The sequence below is a fragment of the Platichthys flesus genome, chromosome 10 (assembly GCF_949316205.1).
Source record: "Platichthys flesus chromosome 10, fPlaFle2.1, whole genome shotgun sequence".
NCBI classification, from domain to species: Eukaryota; Metazoa; Chordata; class Actinopteri; order Pleuronectiformes; family Pleuronectidae; genus Platichthys; species Platichthys flesus.
In genome coordinates, this window is record NC_084954.1 from 11285503 (window position 1) to 11306589 (window position 21087).

At 41.6% G+C, this 21087-nt stretch overlaps 3 protein-coding genes across 3 annotated transcripts; 1 reads left to right on the forward strand and 2 right to left on the reverse strand.

Moving 5' to 3' along the window:
* Positions 1-8: 8 nt before the first annotated feature.
* On the reverse strand, positions 9-2471 carry LOC133961877 (uncharacterized). Its single transcript, XM_062397244.1, has one exon. It carries the CDS (start codon positions 2309-2311, stop codon positions 1286-1288), a length of 1026 nt encoding a protein of 341 aa, XP_062253228.1. The 5' UTR covers positions 2312-2471; the 3' UTR covers positions 9-1285.
* Positions 2472-3248: 777 nt separating this feature from the next.
* Positions 3249-6578, forward strand: iah1 (isoamyl acetate hydrolyzing esterase 1 (putative)). Its single transcript, XM_062396848.1, has 6 exons — positions 3249-3361; positions 3474-3526; positions 4118-4281; positions 4534-4695; positions 4792-4913; positions 5568-6578. Exons 1-6 carry the CDS (start codon positions 3296-3298, stop codon positions 5742-5744), a joined length of 744 nt encoding a protein of 247 aa, XP_062252832.1. The 5' UTR covers positions 3249-3295; the 3' UTR covers positions 5745-6578.
* Positions 5880-20283, reverse strand: adam17a (ADAM metallopeptidase domain 17a). The gene is made up of 19 exons (XM_062396847.1): positions 20068-20283; positions 19621-19753; positions 18417-18550; positions 17985-18073; positions 17413-17593; positions 15727-15857; positions 15438-15524; positions 14769-14894; positions 14285-14429; positions 13880-13971; positions 12711-12863; positions 11892-12091; positions 11630-11733; positions 11371-11505; positions 10656-10786; positions 10426-10504; positions 10242-10330; positions 10029-10085; positions 5880-7878 (listed from the first exon to the last, which is right to left on the reverse strand). Exons 1-19 carry the CDS (start codon positions 20171-20173, stop codon positions 7444-7446), a joined length of 2607 nt encoding a protein of 868 aa, XP_062252831.1. The 5' UTR covers positions 20174-20283; the 3' UTR covers positions 5880-7443.
* Between the last annotated feature and the right edge of the window lie 804 nt (positions 20284-21087).

A 21087-nucleotide genomic window follows, 5' to 3' on the forward strand; every position in this document is an offset into this window, starting at 1 on the left:
CATTTTTTTCACTGAGCTCTGACAGGCTCTGAACATTAATCATTTATTCTTTAAATATCGGCACAAAATAAAACCAAAGATTTGTACAATAAATTTTACCCAAGGCACATTCTTTAACTTCCCTATGTGAGCATAAGCTTACAGATCCTGAATGCCCCTGTTTAATGCATTTTCAAGAACTGACTCATCTGACATTCTTTATATTGCTATAAATATTTTATAAATTGCAATAAACCCGGGTCAAAAACAAACTGTTGAGGCAGATGACTTTACAAAAGCCAAAAGGAGTTGAACTGAAGCATTACCAGGTTGTAAACCAACCAGTGGATCTTCCTCCATCAGCATGTGGTCACATGCCAACAACATGTGGCACGGAGGACAAGCACTGGCACTGAGTGTGTGTCACTGACGAACTGGGTGGCAAATAAAAACCCACAGAGTAAAAACAGTACAGAATTAGAATGACACTCAACAGAGACCATTACCTCCCCCAAGGCCCGACAATGAATTCAAGTGGCCCCAAATTTCATAGATACCACTTCCATACTGATGCCTGTTCATCAATACTCATGAATTATTCCCTGCAGAAATTGTGAAATGAAAAAAAGTCTGTTATTGCACAAAGTTCTCACATCTTCTTTCCTCCTCGACCCAAACCACATCCATCCACTGAGGTTTGAGTTTGTTTATGTAATCTTGTTTACAAACCAGCAAACAAACAGACATGGGTGAAAATCGGACCTCCTTGATGGAGGTAATGAAACAGGTGACATTTAACTGTTCTAACAACACATAATAAACACAGACTTCACACAGTGACAAGAAGATCACTGCACTTGTCCTCTGGTGAATTATTAGTCATATACACGCTGCAAATGTGGATTGTTTTCATCACTAATTAATAATTTAGTCTAAAATATGACCAAACATTTACTTTGGTATTTCTCGATAGAGAAAAGCAACAAATCCTCTCATTTGTTCTTGAGGGATGTTTTGTGACATACTAATTCATTGATAATGACGTGACAGTGGATGTTTGGAGATGAATTGTTGCAGCTCTATGCTTCTATACCAGTCCGGTGTTTGGTTAGCAGCTTGCATGAAGACAGTGTGATCTATAGAAAATCACTCTCTAGGAACAAAACATGATGGAGCTTCATGTCTGTTCCTAAGAGTTGGTACAGGGGCGGTGTTTTCCCCAGTAGTGTGAAGTGTGGTGACCATTCAAGGGCACGGTGAATCTATGTCAATGTCCAGCAGCCGTGTCCGGGTCCACGTTCCTCCATCACCCCCGTTTTAGACTGTAAGTTAAACACAGAGCCATCACCACCATGAGCCCGACGCACATTTCCATCATCTTGCTCCTCCTCTCGACCATCGGCTCGTGTCTGTCCCGCAGCATGTCCTCCCTGCGGGCCCGCATCTCTCGCTCTCTCTGCAGCTGATCGCTGTAGTGGGACTTGAAGAACTTGTCGAAGTCGTAGAATTCTCCTCGGTTGTAGGCGCCCGCCACAGGCCGCCCGCGGTCGGCTTGCTGCGTGGCGGAGCCCCCGGGGCCGTCCTTGGAGGAGGAGGGGGAGGGTCTGGCCGTCGAGATGAGGTCCGACTGGCTGAGCAGCCCCCGGTCGTACTTCCTCCGAAGCGCCTTGTTGCCCAGCACCGTGTAGGCCTCGCTGATGTCGGAGAAGCGGACGGTGGCCACCTCGCTGCCGGCGTTTCTGTCCGGGTGGAAGACGAAGGACTGCTTGTAGTATGCGGTTTTGATCTGGGCCTGGGTGGCGCTGGGTGACACCTCCAGCATTTCATAATAGCCGGTCTTGGTTCTGAACAGGGGCTCGGATCGGGTACTATTGTTCCCGAACTCCCGGATGAACACAACCTGTCCCCCGCACTCCCGTTGAGTGTACAGGAAACTCCTGCCCAACTTCGTACGACTCCAGCACCGAGGCAGAGTTTCTCCTGTAATCTGACCCCGGGTCTTATTATAAAGTGAAACATCTTTAAGTCCGTGACAACACTGATATTCAGCGACATTTCCATTTCCACAGATACCCTCCACAGCACCGGGATCCACTGTCCCACTTGTGTAACTGTCCCGTGAGGCTGCACCGGTTACTCTGTTCGTGGCTCTTTCACCTCCCTGCAGTCCGCCATTTGTAAAACAACCAGACAGAAAGGCGGAGGTCAGAGACGAGGTCTGGGTTAAACTGTTACCGCGTCTAATGGAACTCTCCCGGAGGTGAAAGTGGTAGAATCTGTCCAATGCTCCTCTTCCAAAACAGAGCCTGACCTCCGCCATGTTTACTGGCATAACAGAAGAAGACGGATATCCGGGTAGCTGAGCAAGGCTCGAGTACCTGCAGCGCCCTCCAGTGGTGAGTATGGTGAAGTAAAATGCAAAGTTACAGGAAATATGATTGTAGTCACCAAAAAATACTCATATTTTAATATTACGAGTAAAAGTATAGTATAGTAATAGATCAGGGATTTTAATGTTTAAGCATAAGCATTGTTGTGCAAGTTCACACCTCTCATGAACTAGTTCAAAGTTCAGTTCCTAAAAGGAAACATGAATAGTTTAGATTCTGAACTAGTTCATAATTCAGTTCATTTCATAGTTTTAAGGTGGAAAGTGAGAATGAAAGACTTAACTTGTTAAAGAAAACCTTATCCATCACTAACCCTTGCCTTTACTGTCGGAATCTTTATCAGACAGTGTGTAAAAATCCCTCTCTGCTTTCTCTTGCATTCTGTAGATATATAAATATCTATGGTTCGCACCGGCAGCGTAGTGCTGAGAAGAACCGGGAAGCGCCGCGGACACACACAAACACAAGCACATCATCTCCTGTGGGAGGGTGGCGGCTACAGGCTTGTGTAGGTGAGTCACCTGTGAAGACCAGCATCATTTACCCCTGAACCAGCGCGGAGAAATGATGATGAGGATGATGAAAAATCTAATATAACAAAATCAAATATCCAATTAAATATAAAAAATTATAAGCCCATTAAATTTCATTTCATTTCATTTCATTAAAAAAAACTGCGCACGCACATCCTGCGCAGAACCGAACTGCGCACTTCCTGTATAAAGTATAAGACATGCAGGAGTAAGTCAAATATGACCGTTTCCCAGCACAAGTTGGTTAAAAAGAATTAACGTCAATTGGAATGTTTGTGTTTTATTATCTTTATCTAACACGTTATATAAATAGTAGATGCTCACACTTTTATTGTGAAGTGGACAAACTGCCAAGCACCCGGAAGTTATCCGACAGTGGCGCGTTGAACTTTCATGATGTCGAAGTTGAAAACAATCGTTTGGCCCAAAGTGATTTTATTCGGAGACTCCATCACACAGGTTCGATTCCACACTCACTTCTCAGAGTCACGTTATATTCCCTGTGTTAGCGTGAGCTGTTAGCCTGTTAGCTCCAGTTCGAGATGAATAAACCCGCAGTGGTGTCTCTCAGTTCTCCTTTCAGCCCAACGGGTGGGGAGCAGACATCGCTAACAGACTCGCGAGGTGAGTGGTTCTTCTTCATCAATCTGATGAGTCATTGTTTTTTACAGAGGCTCTTGTGGGATGTGATGTGCAGGCCATGACCCAGACTGCTCAGAGTGTGTGTGTGTGTGTGTGTGTGTGTGTGTGTGTGTGTGTGTGTGTGTGTGTGTGTGTGTGTGTGTGTGTGTGTGTGTGTGTGTGTGTGTGTGTGTGTGTGTGTGTGTGTGTGTGGGGGGGGTTCAATATGAAATTCAACCAAACTGTGGTAAAATTGTAATAATAATGATTGACTTCTAATTATTATCATTATTTAATTATTGCTTTTGCACGTGCCATGCACAGAAGTGTTATCAATAAAGATTTGTATTTCAAGATGTGATGCAAGCATGAAACTTAAAAGAGGAAGTTGATGGTGATTGGTTCCAGTAAGGAAGAGGTGAACGGACATCGCTGCAATTAAACACAACACTGAAGATTACTTTGAATTGTACAGGTCTCACAGAGAGAATGAAATAAACGTGATCGGCAGAATCAAAGGGCACAGAATAAAGTTGACCATTGGGGGGGCAGAGTAGAAATGTGTCCCTCTAATGACTGAAGTTGTCCCTGCAGAAAGTGCGACGTGGTGAACAGAGGACTGTCCGGGTACAACTCCCGATGGGCCAAGATCGTTCTCCCTCGTCTGATCAGCAGCCACAGCTCAGACGACAACATCAACAACAACAACGTCGCCGCTGTCACTGTTTTCTTTGGAGCCAACGACAGTTCACTGGAAGGTACAGACTCACTCACACAGCATATACTGCAGCTGTGAGTATAGATCACACACATTGTTCCCGTCTAAAGGGGCAAGACACAGACATTCCTTCAACTTTATGGAAATCCACTCGTTTGAAATTCTGCTTCATCAGTTAATCCAAATGATCTGTTACTCTAAATACATCACATACAAATCCTGTCACTGTCTTTTTAATATTTATTATTATCTAATGTATTCTGTCTCATTCCGGTCTGTTCCCGTCATGCAGATAAAAACCCGCAGCAGCACATCCCTCTGCAGGAGTATTCAGAGAACTTAAAGGAGATCATCCGGCTTCTGGCTTTAGCCGGAGTGTCCGCAGACAGAGTTATCTTCATCACCCCCCCACCCCTTCACGAGCCAGCCTGGGAGAAGGAGTGTATTTTAAAAGGTAACACGTGAACACAGTCTTTTTCTCTCTAGTTCGTTTATTGTCAAAGTCTCAAGACCTACAAAGATCACAAGGGTCTCCCTGCATCTCCTCCAGGATGTCCTCTCAATCGACACAACTCTGTAGCGGGGCAGTACGCCCAGGCGTGTGTCCAGGCCGCTGGTCAGTGCGGTACAGACGTCCTGGACCTCTGGACACTCATGCAGAAAGATGGACAGGTGAGCACAGTGCAGCAGTATTTGTCAGCTTCAGTGAAAGGCCTTGAAGTTAACTATGGGGGGCAAAGTTAACTTTCACTAAATCTATAAATGAGCTTTACTAAGTTCAATGCAGTTATATTTTTATAGCGCCAAATCATAATAAACAGTATCTAAGGCCCTTTACATAGATGGCCAAGGCTTTTAAAATCTTAGATGAACCAAACAATGAGCATCCATTTGGTGACTGTGGAGAGGCTCATTAACTGGAAGAAGCCGAACCAGACCCGGGCCATCGGCTTCGACCGGGTTGGGGGAGAAAAATGGAGAGGAGAGGGGAGATGGGTGCAAAAGAGGGGAGAGAGAATTAGGGGGAGGAGAAAGGAGAAAGAGAGACTGAATCATGACTTGACAGAAAATCTAATCTTTTATTAGATTGAATTATTGAAGTAATTCAATAAATAATAAATCAATATTGTTGGGCTTTTAAGGACTAACCATGATCATCACTATGATGCTCATGAACATCCTGTTCAGCTTTTCAAAACAAGATGATTAGCTGTGCTGTTCTGTATCATTTCCAGTATCTTTGGGTTTATTTGAGCGTAAGGAAATTGAAGACAGCTTAATTTCAGCTTCAATCACAAGATCTTTGTTTTGTCCTCTGATCTGCAGGACTTCACAGTCTACCTGTCTGATGGACTCCATCTCTCAGAGAAAGGGAACCAGTTTGTGGCCCAGCACCTGTGGGGGCTCCTGGAAAGTCGAGTGGCCCACTTGCCCTTCATCCTGCCCTACTGGGGAGACGTGGACGCCAAGAGCCCCGACAGCAGCCTGCTCTGCGACCAGTGACCACTCACATGCACATTAGTTAGAAAAAAAAATACTGTGGACTTGATATTTGGAAGGGAGCCTGAAACTGCACTGCATTCCTGCTGCGAGTCACTGACGCAGCTGGGATGTGCAACACAAGACCAAGTGTTCACGTTTAAAATGCACATTTAAGATTTTTATTTTGAGATGAGATGCAAGCATGACATTTAAAGGGGAAGACGATGGTGAATATTTGTAGAGAAAGAAACAAACAATAAAAACATCAGAATATTAGATACAAATATTTTCTAATTGTGTCACAGTTCACATCCATCCGGTTGAGCTTATGTTCGCTACACAGTCGACTCATTTTCAACATACAGTTAATTACAGATTTTATTATTATAACAAAACAGCAGGCGACAGAGACAGTCTTAAAAAAAAAAAAGAGAAAAGGGGCACAAACTCACATTGGCACAAGGATAGAAACAAAGTGGAAACGTAATATCTGAACACCTCGGATGGTTTCTTTTGAAATACATTTCAGCATTGTCTGCATTCATCTACCGGGAATATTCTCTTCTCCTTTCCATAAAACCGTTAGGAACAGCGAGGCACAAAATCTGAAAAGGCACCATGTTGTTTCATATCACTCACACACACACAAAAAACTGACACTTTGATTCTCTTTAAGATTCAACAGCTGAACAAATACAGTAAGTGTAACGCTGGAGAGACTTCCGCTCATTCCTTGCACAGGAGTAACAAGTGAGTCAAAAACATGAACAGGCCTGTGATTTTTCAAAGCATCAATTCCTGACAACAGTAAGAGCATGTACAAAACTTAATGAAACTCTGGTGATGTGAAAAATACTTCAAGTCTTTTAAATCAAGTTTTCTGTTTGGTGTATCGCACTGACATGTTTCCCACGATGGGTAAATAACCACGGCAACAACATCAATAACATTAACATCTTTCACCCGTTAACAGGCGAGTTGAGCAGGAAAGTCGAGATTGACACAGTTAACTAGAGGCCTATTTGTTCTGATGGTCCACCATCGAACTTTAAACACAGCACGCAGACAGAGCCTCGGGATCAATGTAATTAGATTTCTTGCTTTTGTTCTTAGGAATAAAATTATTATCAAAAAAACGATTTAGTCAATACGATCCAGGATACTTTGTGAGAAAGGACTCACGCTTTCTTAAGAAAACATACTAAGAAGACTAATATCTAGGAGTCTTTGCAATTCGGTGGAGCTTGATAGACTTTAAGAGGACAGTCGGGCCATGACGGAGGTATGGGCCGATCTACTGTCACTAGACGATGTGTTTTTAGAACCTGGTCAATGTGAATTTATCCACAAGGCCCTCCGGTTTCCAAGGCTTCTTCTGGCCCAGGATGTCGTCTGCCTCACTGAGAAAGGCACAGCATTATTTCACACATAAACTTTAAGTCACACAACAACTATTTTGTCTGCACTCACAGCGAGTCTAGACTTTTCATGAATCATTTCTCAGTAACTCAATGCAAGGAAGTGAGTAATATCCAGTGTTGCCTGACATGCTCTTAGAAACGTGATCTAAATGACATGGATTTTCCCTCTAAACTCTTTGTGTATGTGACTTGTGATAAGAAAAAAAAAAAGCATATGCAGCTGCTAATATTTGCATGTTCCCTAAAACACTCGCAGGTCGCATGTACAAGATGGTGCTTTTAAAGTGCGGATGGTTTACTCAGCACTCGGTCTCTTTAGTTTCAATGCAGTCCTGCCTCTGGAGGCGCCGCCGCTCTCGGCCCGGCTGGTTCTGCTCTGTCAGATCCTCGTAGGAGGACTTCGTAGCCGACGAGCAGGCTCCTGCGGTTGTGAAATCGTCCGACAGGCCCTCCTCTCCCAGGTGAGAGTCGCTGCTGTTGTCCTCCTGGATGGTAGCCATCCGCAACCCCCCGGCGCTGTCCGGGGTGGGGACGTAACTCGGGCCGGGGGCCGGGGTACTGCTGGTGCTGCTGCTGCTGCTGGCCACAGGGGGGGCCCCGACCTGGCTTAGCGGAAGAGGCCGCAGGGGCTGGAAGGAGGGCGCGGTCCGGCCGGCGGAGGAGTAGGGAGGCTGAGGAGGTTTGACGATGCGCATGCCTGACACTGACTCGAGGTTGTTCAGCATTTCTTGACTCTGAAGAGCGAAAAAACAACAACATGCGAGTTAGAACCACATCAGAGCCGAGGGTCTCTGACTGAGGTTGAAGTCATTCCCTTTTTACTACTCAGATACTTCTCATCATCCTTTAACTTTAACCATGTGACATACAGTCATTTTAGTCTAGTAACCGTCAATTTATTCCTAATATACTAAAGAAAATAACGGGAAGTTGGAATGAGTGAAACAGTAAATCTTCCTCACAGTGGACATTCTGTGTTTTCACAAACAGAAGTGTAACTAATACTTATAATACCTGCGGTCCCTTTAAAGGCACCTGGACCCTAATATGGAGCAAACAGACTCACTAACAGGATTAGTTAAGTCAGGTTATCTGTCATCAATGTACTTAGAACCTGGCCTTTTTATCTTATTACCATTTATTTATTATTCAAAATGTCTGCTGTGAGAAAAATCTATAGCGGAATGTGTCCTCAGTCTCCACAAGTCCTGAATCAGACCTGACAAACGACTTGACACAGTGCAAACAGCAAATTACAAAAAGAAAAAAGGCTAAGAAACAATCAAAGAAAAGGAACAATCACCGAAACGACATTGCCCTCATCGTGTGGCTTAGAGCAGCAGCCGATGCAAACGTAAAATGCTGACACACTCCATAGGTTTTCACATAAAGACGACACGGTGCGACCTGTTGGGCCCTCTCTCTGTTTGAATACTCCTCAAATGCACCCTTGTTCTCTTGAGGTAATTTCTGATCCGACGACGACTCTGCATTGATGACATCTGTGCAGAGCAACACACTCGCAGCCATAAGGTCGAGTATAACGGTTTTAGTTTGAGCGTCTCTAACTCAGACCCTCTCGGGATCAACGACCTGAGGGAGCTTGAAGGCTGTGAATGTGCAGCCAGATCAGTGATTACATCAAGGAGTGACTGACTGCAGGAGTATCCCAAACGTGGGCCACTGACCATGCATCCTCACGGAATCGATGGCTACGCATCGCAACACCAAACCATGGTACACGCACTTACCTATGGCGGGAGCTCTACTACAAACTTCCACCATCTGCTGCAGTTCCGATGAGAACAGAAAGGGCCAAGGCAAAGAGTGATGGAGGTGTCATTTGCAACTTGAACCCAGCAGAGACAGCGCGGCCATTACAGACGTATAACCTGACCCCTGGTGTACACCACTTTGTGTTAAAGCTTCTTCTCCTGCTGCTCTCTATGTTCACGACTGTGAGCGCATTCAGCACCAGATCTGTTCAAACTCCTCTGAGAACCGAGGGATTGCTGATGTCGTACATAAAACAACTGAAACTTTGTGTTTTCAATCCTCAAGTCTCAGCTGTACACTAAAATGTATTTTGCGTATTGATACCTCACTTGGGTGTTTGACCTTGACTGTGCTGAACGATGCACAGTTATAGTTAATCTGTGTTTTAACATGTATCTTCTATGGAAGAAGACAGTAATCACACAAACGGAATCCTCTGATAACTGGTTCAGATGCAAATGACTGATTAAAATGAAACTTAAACTAGTTGGACGTAGAATCATTAGGTCAATCAGTTAAACTTCAAAACAATTCAGAGACTCCTTGTTTTTCAATGAGGGAGATGGAGTAAATGTATTTTTACAGATTTTTTGTAAAAAGTTGTATATGACACAAGATATTACCTTAAAACATGTCAGAAGGAGAATATTTGACTCAATGAGCTACAATCAGAGTTAAGTTCCAATCAAACCAGGGAACAGAAGATAGAAAATGTAGAAAATCAAGAAACTTAAAATGGCCTAATAACTGTTTTTAATTATAATTGTAATAAATGTATTTATTTATTGCATTTTATAACATGACGTTTTTTAAAGCTTTTTTCACCCACTGCCAAACAACAGAATAATCTTGGTGTTAATTATAGTTGGTGATTTCCCCTTTTCAGCAGTGTTGTGTCTGAATCAACATGTTGTGAGACCTTGTTTTTTTAAAGTGATAAATCTCCAGACAGAGAGAAGGGAAAAGCCTCATCCTGAAAAATGCACCTTCAAGCTCCTTATCCTTGTTAGCAATGTCAGTTGTTTCAAAAAGAATGGGATTGTATTAGTTGTGTTAGAGTGGCAGCAAGGCTAATGCACAGGATCCAAATAAAGAAGGAGTAACTTACACTTGGAGGGTAGAAGGACTTTGTGTTCTCCTCATACTCAACGTCAAGTCGTTTGTCCTGCAAAAAGTCACAGACAGAACTGTCACCATTACTGCAGTTGTTGAAGAAGAGATCAGACTTAAACCCAAGTGATAAAAATCCGAAAAAGGAGCAGTTATTGGCACACTGACGACACTGGGAGCAAGGGAATACAAATGTCAACCAGTTTCTTACCACACAGTGGACCAGAATACTGAGAGGTATCCAGAAGACGAGGGAAAACACCACAACTGAACCCACGATGTTATCAGCCAGGAACTTCCCTGGTGGAGAGGTAAAGTTAGTGATGATTGAAATGTTTCTTAGCATTTCACATTGCCATGCTTGTTCAAATCTAAAAACATCCTCTCAAATTTACCGAAAGTGTTGATGTCCAGTTTGTCGATAAAATCCCACAACCTTTCGATGACGTCCTGCACCTGCTTCATGCACTTTCCCTGTTTTAACAAGTCAAAGGTTGATGAACGAAACTCATTGTAACACTAATACACTTTTAAAGACATTTCAGAGCAGGACTGTGTTAAGATCAACAAAAGGAGGACCAATCTGTTTCTAGATCTGAAAGATATCAAAGGTTTGATGACTCACGCCCCCGTCACAGAAGCCCACAGTACACGGTTTTCCTTTGCGAAGGTAAAGGAAGCTGGTATTGTGCTGGATGAACGGAGAGCAGAGGCCATCTTTTCCCCTGCAGCACACTTTACAGGAGTTATCCGTTTCTAGAAACAAGAGAGAAGAGGATTTCTATAACAACGTTAAATTAAATTACAATATTTAATCAAAGGGGAGCTCATTCAGAGATTACCAGGCTAAACTGACTAAAGTGATTGCTGAGACTGTATTGTCTATCTGCAAAAACAGCTAAACTAAAGTTCCCATGTGGTGCACAACCAGTTTCTATATTGCAGCAATTTATTTGAATTTCTATGCATTTAGTGCCTTTTTTTTTAAATGATAGAAAAATGGACAGCAAGCATTAAATGGGGACATAATATGGGGGAAGACGCGCAGCAAAGGGTTAGGACGGAATTGAACCCACGGCTGTAAACAGAGGACTCAAGCCTCAGTATGCAGGGGAAACGCTTATGGGTGGATGTTTGATCATTTATCCTCCAAAACCTCAAGGTTTAAATTCTAATCTAAACTTAAAAAAAAGTGTTTTCCCCAAAGTTAGGATTGTATTTGATTATTATCTTAAATCACCAGAGTCACATCTCTGAAACAGATCATCCAGATTAGCTTTTATCAGTTTGGGGCTCTTGCACAGTTTCCCCTGCTCTTGAGACAAATCAACATATTTTACCGTTGCAAGCACAGGACTGAAGTTTCTGCATGGCCTCACAGAACGGGTTGCACTCTCCTTTGTGACAGCGGCCGCTGTCAACACACACAGTGTTGTCAAGTGCATTTTCGGGAGGTGGACACTGGCTGCTGTTGCCTAAGTTGTCAAAGAACAGAAGAAATATAGTTTTTCACAGTATTTCCTTTAAATAAATAAGGGTGGCAAACAGCCCTTCAGAGATTGCTGCAGCTCTCGTGATAAACCAGCAGGTGGCGCTCACCTGTGCAGGAGGATATGCCTTTACAGGTTGCACTAATGGGTTCCTGACACCTCACACCTGCCTGTTGAAACTTGCAATTCAAACAGCAGGGACTGTTTCGGTCACTGTTAAGAGAACAAGAGCATGTGAATCTCACGAGCAACAAACATGTTCTGATCATTAAGTCAAGTTCAATGAATCAACCTGATCTTTGTGTGTGTATTTATAATTGATGTCTTTGGTTTTCTACATTTTCTTGCGGAGGATCTTTTGGGCCACATACCTGCACTGCGCATCATGTTTGAACTTGCAGCTGGAGGAGCAGCAGGGGTCATCATTTAGGTGGAGTAGCCCGGGGTCACACTCCTCCCCCTCCTCCACTCTGGAGTTCCCGCACACCTTACTGTTCCTCTCCTTGAAGCACATTGGAGCTTTGGAACGTAATGTCTTTCCTATGGAGATCTTGCTGCAGTTGGAGAAACGCTTGAGGCGGAAAAGGACAAGTAGAGTGAGGTTAGATATTAGCTGGGAGTGGATGCCGAGGACATGGTGATAAAGTGCTGCCATGAAACTAAAATAAGCTCCATCAATTAAAAAGTACACAATCTTGCTGTAACAAGGATTTTGCCTGTAAGGAATGTTGTCTTTTGACAAAACCAAGCATGCATGTACAATCACATCAACAGTTGCATTGCCTTTGTATCAAGTCTTTTTTATGTATATTTATGTGATTAAGAAGAAGTGTAAAACCCTGGCAGATATCTTGTAGAGGTTCAGTTGCCGATAAAGCCACAACAGATAATCAACAGCTCTTTCAAAGTCACATATAAATTTGCTGCAAAAGCTGGTGACGGAGGAGGTAAAGTACATTTACTGTCTGTCACATTTCACAACAGTGTCTGTGACTCACTATTACATAACACTGATCAGGACAGCTCGTTCAGAACTGGTATTCACACCTTTTCACATTTCACTTTGCCATTATTAACTCAATGAGTCCTCTTACGTGACTGACAGCACGGATTGTTTTATATATTTATTTATACGTCTGTGGCATCACGCTGCATGTTGAGGTTAAAAGCAGTTTTTGACTTGTGTGTACCTTGTTGTTGTAATGGTCCCCGCTCACTGCGATGGGGTACATGACAAACTTCCCCCCGTGGTCGTCACTAGGAGCACAGTAGGGGATGTTGTCAGGGTCGTGCTCTGCTCCAAAGTTATGGCCCAGCTCATGAGTGGTCACCAGATCCGCTTCCTGATGAGACACAAACACACCAGATTTATTAAAGACTCTTCTGCTGTGCTCTACATATATTTTGTCCATATTTGTTCAAATCTTACAGATACGAATAAAAGCAGTACTGGGGCAAGTGGACACATCTCTTTTTGTATGTAAAGAAAGCATAAATGAGCATTAAATCTAGGGTTGGTAATGCTGGACGAGCTAGCAGTAGCAGGCTACACTAGAAGAAGGGTTGAAAAGAATTCAACCCACTTATCAGCCCTCTTGTCTAAGCTACGCCTCAAAAACACACGAACAGGCTCATATCTGTCAACGCCTACGAGCCAGCCTTTGTGTGACTCGCTCGCTAACTGCTCGCTATCGTCTCTGCTTCAGTGGTGTTCATCTCCAAGGTTGAAGACTCCGGTTATGCGTAGTGAGAGCACAGGCAGACAAGTCGGTCAGTGCTCGGTTTGAAAAAAATGATCTGATGTTGTTATCACAGTCGTGCAAAGGCCACAGACACCAGCCTTCTTCTATTTTTTATTCTTGAAAACTTTTGATGGCTAATTGGGATGTGAAGAAGGATTCAACAAACAATATTGGATTGGAAAATATGAACCAATTCTAACTTAGAGAACAAACAATGATAAAACGTTAATATAAAAATTCAACAAGGACTGACAATACTTGTTACTATTCAATAGAAAGGTGCTGGTGTTTCAGTGTTGCACTACTCATTACAGAGAAGTTACTGCACGTACAAGTCATCTTAGAGTTTACAGAATAGCTCCAAATCAAGGTCAAATGAATGTGTTGAAACTATGCAGAAACTTGTTCGTGGAGCATTCAATACACTGTTACTGTAAGTGTCAAAATGCAACGTGGTATAATCATTACTCATAACACCCACACAAAAAGGAGTGTCTGCTCTACTTCCAATCCCAATTTGGCAGGTTGGCAAGTTGCATAACATCCTGACTGAGGCCGAGTGCACCCACTAATTATATTTGTCAAAGACTGCGGTTGAGAATGAAGTAGAAACAGACCTTTGTGAGGATGGTTTTGCCGTAGTTCTTGGTGCTGGTCAAGCCCGTGTTAAGGTAACTGGGCTTCTTGATGGAATGAGACGGGTAGTAAGCTACAAAATGACAATCAGAGAAAGAAGACAGTGTTTGTTTAGTTTCTCAAAAGGCTTACACAAGCAGCCCTCCCTTTTGAATGGGATGGCTTCAACTTAATCCTTTGTAACTGCTATAAATCCCCAGATCAGTATTCCTAAATCAACACAACTAACTTCCCATTAATTAAAAAATATTCATGCTATAGAAACATAGTCGCTAAAACATATAACACAAGCAGCACAAGAAGAGCAAGATGACTAAAATATTTCACTGACCTTGTAATTTAAACATTATTTGACAATACATACAGATTTGTCGTTGTGCTCTTACGTTTTGGGCAGAGGCCGCCCAGGGCCTGAGCTTTGGAGGGGGCCACGTAGGCCAGCCCCAATGTGCCCTCATCAAAATCCTGGTAGGTGAACAGGTGGGCCAGACACACAGTGGAGGCGTTGCCAGCGATGTCTGAGCTGAATTGCTGAGGGAACAAGAGGAATTATTATATACCAACTGTAGAATTAGAATAGGTTTATTTAAACGAAAAGACAATAACAAAATAAATGATATCGATCATTAAAGCTATAAGGATGACCTGTGGGTAAAATCCGGATAATTTGGTGCAGACTTAATATCCAGAGTTTTCCTTTCACTCACACACACGCACAAGTCAGCGGGAGATTCTCCCCACAAACACATTCACAACCGCAATTCCTCGGCATTATTATGGTGAGGGGTGGTGCAGCAGTATGGAGGATTTTTTGCATTTATGCGAATTCTTCAATCTTTGAATAAAATTAAGTTTCCACACTATTCCTACCTCAAGCAGCCGCTTCACGTCCCACACCTCTTTTCCTTTCACAGGGCTGTTCTCCATGTTATAGTGGACCCAGCCGTTGCCAGCATGACCAGGGGGAGGCCTCGTAGGCTCCTTGTTGATAATCATCTGAGAACAGCAACCAAGGATGTTATTTAAGTAAATTCCTTGTGTTTAATTACGCAATTTTATGATTTTATTTAGAGTCTGGAAAGATCAAGATTTCAAAATACATAGTAGATATTACATTTATTTCTCAAATGTCTGTTGAATTATAAATTAAAGTAAACTAAAACAATGGCTTTCATAGCTGGCCTAACCCCAGACTTACAGCGGCAGCTATGACACACATGACATATTGGAGATAGATAGATATATATATATATGACATTTCTTCTTGACTTTAGCGTGACAAAAAAAAATGGAATATAACTCTGAGTAGCTAAATGAATGCATATCTTTTAAGAGGAAACCCACAACTCATCGTATGAAAAACAGTGTCTCCATTCATTCCCACAGCTCGTGGAACAAATTCAATTACCCCACAAGCCACACACAAAAGCTTTCAGTTCCTCAGAAAAATGCAGCTCTCGAACTCTGCAGGACTTTTATTCTCAGCTTTACTTCGACAAGTGACTGGATTGAATACGAGACACAGACAGCACTACAGACCTGATGGATCTGAACCCCATAGCCTTCAAATTCATCATCCCACGTTGTGTTCCTATAAATGTCATCAACTCGATCAATCAGCTCAATCTGAAGTGAGAAAATAAAAATAAATTACTCAGCAATAATGATTTAAGCAAACAACAGAATGATTTCTCCACAGATAATGTATAAAACATACTTATAATATATATCAGGTTAGGGTTTGATACCCTAAGAATACATGTTAAAGCTTTAAATGTCTCTCTTCCATACTGAGCTATGTTTTGTACATAAGATCATAAAGTCAGACCAGGTAGTTGAGAGTGACGCTCTCTTGTCCACGGCCCATGTGTCTAAAGAAGCGGTAATCTGCGACCAGCAGCAGGGGGCAAGTGTTCTTCTTGTGGTCGTGTGCCTGTCTTTTCTCTCTGTGGTGGTTCTCTACAAGGAAGAAGCAGCAGGAGCAGTTTGATAGATTAATTATTTAGAAGAAAAATGGACAGAGGTTGAAAAACAGCAAAAAGAGGATATTATCATATGTTTAAAAATCTAACAGATTAACCTTACAAATAAATAGGGACAGTAAGAAGTAAAGGAATGAGGCCACGCTCCAGTTTCCCATCATTAATTGCCCTAATTTTGACATCAAGCAACATGTCTTCTTTAACGTTTGCCTGTGAACGGATTAAGCTCTGCCTTGGTTCTTAAAGCCAGTGTAAAGCTGATGTTTAACATGAAGGAAAAGGCCTGAGCACATAATGGAAAGGTCTGATGTTTACGTTTACAATTAGATTAGAAAGTCACTGTAAACCGAAGCAGAATTAACAAACACACTATACAGTTATGTTTCAATTCAGTTTAACAGTTGGAGCAGCAATTTTCAGGATAAACTCTTTACCTTCATAGGCGATCATCTTGATATTATGCTAATAAGTGAATCATGTAAAAGCCGAACTAAACTTTGACAGCACTTTCTTCTCTGTCACCCCGACGCTATCAGAGCAGAGCAGCCACCTCTCGCAGTAATAAATGTATAAAGTCTAATAAGTTTTGTCCTCTGAGAGATTAAATAATTAAATACAAAGTCCTAGTTATAATTTAATTAGTCCATTCGCATTAAAGTTCACTGGCAAATATTTTTGTATATCAGAAGCAAAAACCCAAAACATTGTCTCGCTACAGCTTCTCCAGTACATCTACTGGTCAGACAAAACATGATCATAGTTGAAGCCCAAATTATTCTAATTTCAAAATATTTCTTTAATTGAATCTATTCATATAATCTCCCTGTAGAATATGTGTGTAGCATGTTTAAATTCCACTCGAAAAATCTGAGTAATTGAAGATCAACAAGACAACAGTAAGAAACCTCATTCGATCATTACATTGTTCTGTACACATGACTCTTCACTGCTCAAGAGTGTGGGTGTGCATCGCTCTGGCTTCCACAAAAAGCAGTGGGAGACCAGTGACAACTGAGAGTATTCTCATTGGGCCGCTAAGCCTCCATGATTTTGAATGCCTCCTCCAGAAGAACCTTCACCTCGACTCATCTCCCCAACGAGTGCTTTCAACCAGAAGCCAGTGAGTGTTGTTATAGAAATCTCCTCTGGGCACATATCAGCATTATATCCTTTACGTTTCTAACACAGCACAAGAGAATCAGATGCATTTACATAATACCCACTTGTCAGTTGTGTGTATGTGCATAAAAGAGGCTATGTTTTACAGATAAAAAAAAGGCTGTGATAAAAGTGATTGTTACAGAATCTAACACCCACTTCCTTTGTCTCACTACTACACCCTCCTCCTCCCTCCTTCTCTCCACCTTAAATCATTAATCATCCTCCTACTCTCTATCTACTCTTTGCTTTCCACAACAGGCTGAACCAGATTTCTGATCTTTATCTTCACATTACCACTTCACAGGAAGAAATGTGAACACATTTGAAAAAGACAACAATTCTAGTGAGGGAAAAAAGACAGCCGAGCTCACCCTCTTTCTGTTCCACCTCCTGCCCATCCCTCCTGGTAGTCTTGGGCAACAGGTCCATGTCCTCCATGTGGACGTAACCGCACACCTTTGGTGAGGCGATGCGACTCAGATTCTTGATGTCTTCGGAGCGATAAACCAACAACCTGCCGTCATTAGGGGAGTCTGTAAACCTCCATATGGGCTGTATGGACAAAAACACAAAGAGTGAAACATATGGGTCAGAGACGGTCACAAGATGGAGAGAGTATGACCATGATGACAGTGTAAAAAGGCGGAATATGGCACTCGACAGCTTCGTGAAATGTACAAACAATTCACCTTTATAGAATTTTTTTTAAATAAGAAAACTGAAAAAGTCACCTGCACACTTAAAAGCTCCCCAGATTTACAGACTATATCATTGTAGTGCTGGATTTACTGTATGCTACGTGGAACATCTGCCCTTTGCTTGGTTTTCTTAGCTCTGGTAAAGCCTATAAGTTCATAACAGTTTCAATACTGTGGCCTCACAACTGTCAAAACCCGATGGACGGTCCCTCCACAGAAACAATGGTTTCACAGAGACTCCTTACCTCTACATTGTACTCTGCTTCTTCAGTTAGAATGTGAGCTGAAAACTCATCTCCGTCTATGTGTGCCTGCACACGGGAATTCTCCTCTCCTGCAGATACAAAACAGGTAAGGTTACTGTTAATGAAAGACTAACAACAGCCCGTATCCTGTACTCTCTTCATATGAGGTGCACACATATATTGGCTCAGTATCATGTCAGCCAGTATCATCTGAACAAAACAGTGCTTAATAAACCAAAACGTTGTAGTTACTCCTGATATTCAACAATTAAGTCACTTATTTGATTGTAATTTCTCAGATTAAGTTCTTAAATGTCAATTTTTTCTTATTTAAATTGACTTGTTTTGCACATACAAATGAAGACTCTTAGGAAAGGGGCATATTTTGTAAAAAAATAAAATAATTAATTAATCCCTAATCGTGTAACTTACCAACAACATGTCCTGTGAAGTAGTTCTGAAGCTGAATATCATAGTTCTCCTCCATCCCATGTTTATCTACAAACACAGCTTTGAAGTCATCAGTGAAAAGTGCCGTGTTGGTAGTCAAGTAAAGCTTGAAATGCCTGAAGTCAGAAAAAGAAGATGAAAAACAGGCATAAGCATTAACCCAAACACTGTGGTTTTTGGGTCATATTTAGTGACACACACAACTTATATTTAAAATTCTTGTCTAAACACAAACACAAGCAGGATCGTATGAACAGTATATTGACAGAGTCGTCAGTATGATGGCTGTAACTGTAGATTCTGTCCATAAAGGCAGTGACGTGATTCTCTCTTAGTGTGACTCTAACTGAACTGACTGGGGGTCAAAATCCTCAGCTTTAGTTCTGTACAAATATACATCCCAAAGATCAGCTGAGGTTAAGATGCATCTTCAGCTATTTATGTACTAAAAGTCAAGAGGATAACTTGAAATTATAAAGTTAATACTACATTATGTGTAGTTATCAAAGAAACATTCCAAGGATCAGCTGCGGTTAATATGAAGCCATCTGAGTAATGAAAATCAATCTTTAAAGTAATTTTCGGTTGAAGGACTGTAACAAAAAGTTGGAATTTCACACAGGAATCAGACTAACTGTGATTGGCAAACAAAGAATATTCACATTGATCATTTTCACATGACAGACTGTAGACTTTCACCATCAACTATAAAATAGTTTGTATTAATCGACCAGTTTATCATTTGACCTATAAAAAGCAGTTGCTATGAGCCTTGGAAAGACATATTTGCATCTGCATTCCCATTTGCCAATATGCAACAATATGAAAACGTTCATTTTGCAGAATAAAGCTGTGTGCATTTTTTTTTACATTAAATCTAAGAGAAATGTGTTTATTATTTTAATTCTGGAACTATAATTTGGTTTTATTTGTGTTATAACTATGAATAAATTCGGGAAGTTTACAGTTAAAGCCTCAGTCACATTTTTCTTTCAGCAAGTAAAGCTCGCGTCCAAATACCAATAACAGACGGTCAAATCTGCCGAGCTCTACTTTTTAAACCTACATATTGTATCATTAGCCAGATAAACAAGATTATGAAATCTTCCATTTTAGATCCTTCCATGCAAACACTACTCCACAGATCTACTGAGTTGGATCGCAAGACATGTGGCTGCTGCTGTACCTGTGCAGGGCTGTGAAGCTCACCAGCCGCTCCAGGTGGGACTGGGTGTGGACGTCCCTCTTCCTGACTGAGTGCAGCTGGAGGCCCGACCATGGCAGCACCTCAAAGTCCGACAGGAAGGAGTTCAGAACATCTGGAAAACACACAAGAAGAAGAAAAAGAAGAAGAAGAGTCAGTAACTAACAGTGTCCCTGCACAGACTCGTGACTGGATCTGACAAACCCAGTTCCTCAAATTATATGATGTGGTTATATTTTAGTAGCTAGCCCTAACCTACGACTCCACACTTTATGACGTAATAAACAAACAGCGACATTGATTATAAGAAGAGATGAAGGGCAACGTAAACACTTTACATTCATAATAGCCGCTGTTACCGTTAGCATTCATATGAGAGCTAGCATTAACTTTAAGGCTAACGTTAGCTTAGCTCGCTAAGTTACTCACCGAACTCCGGGTTTTCCTCGAGGTGGTCCTCGTTGGTAGCTCTTGACTTGACAGCTCCGTTGACCCAGCATGGAGCCAGAAGCACCATTATTAGTATGTTCCTCATCCTCAGGCCTCTCGCAGAGCTAGTCTAATACTGCCATTGTCCCGGGTTTACTGTTTGTCTGCACCGCTAACGTTAGCTCAGCCAACCGGAAGTGCACCGGGTGGAAAACATCCGCTTTTCGCAAAGCGACTATATATCATTTGTCACGAAGGGCCCTGATGTGCTTTTATTATCTGTGGTAAAAAATAAGTTTAGATTCAAATACTTAACTGTGAGTAAAAGTAGCAAGTGTGAAGTGTTATTTAAGTAACAGTGAGCGAAATATCCCTGAATGGCCTCTGTCATACCAGTCCTTCACTGGATTATCTTCATGTACATGTATCAATTGATTGACTTCTGCATTTCTACATACACATGTTTTTATGTTTACACCAAAAAATGTAACTCAGTGACCTGTGCCACCCACACATACAGAAATTACCTACAGTCAGCCAGAGAGACCTGTGCGGTTTTATGTAAAATCCCTAAGGCTGATATATATGGAGGACAAAATAAAATATATGTATATAAATGCATAAATAAATGATTAAATATAAAAAATAAATGAAAAAGATGAATAAAGACATGCTGTATTTCTACTTATTTATTTCTACATGTATTTATGCATTTCTTCAGTTAATTAATGTCTATATTAATGTCAACTCAAGATAGAATTAGAAGATCCTATGTTACCCTGCGAACCCAATTAACACACGGAAATAGAAATACAGAAATACATCTGGATATTAATGGGTAAATGTAGAATTGCAGTTATTAACTCTGTCAGAAACTATTTTTATTTTTCTCTGCATTTTGCTTTTTCTTACAGTAAAAAGTACAGTATATCTATCTACACCTTTACTCTAGTGCAACTAACAGCATGATTGAATCTAAATACGCAATAAAAAGACTTCAGATCATACATTTTCTCCTCA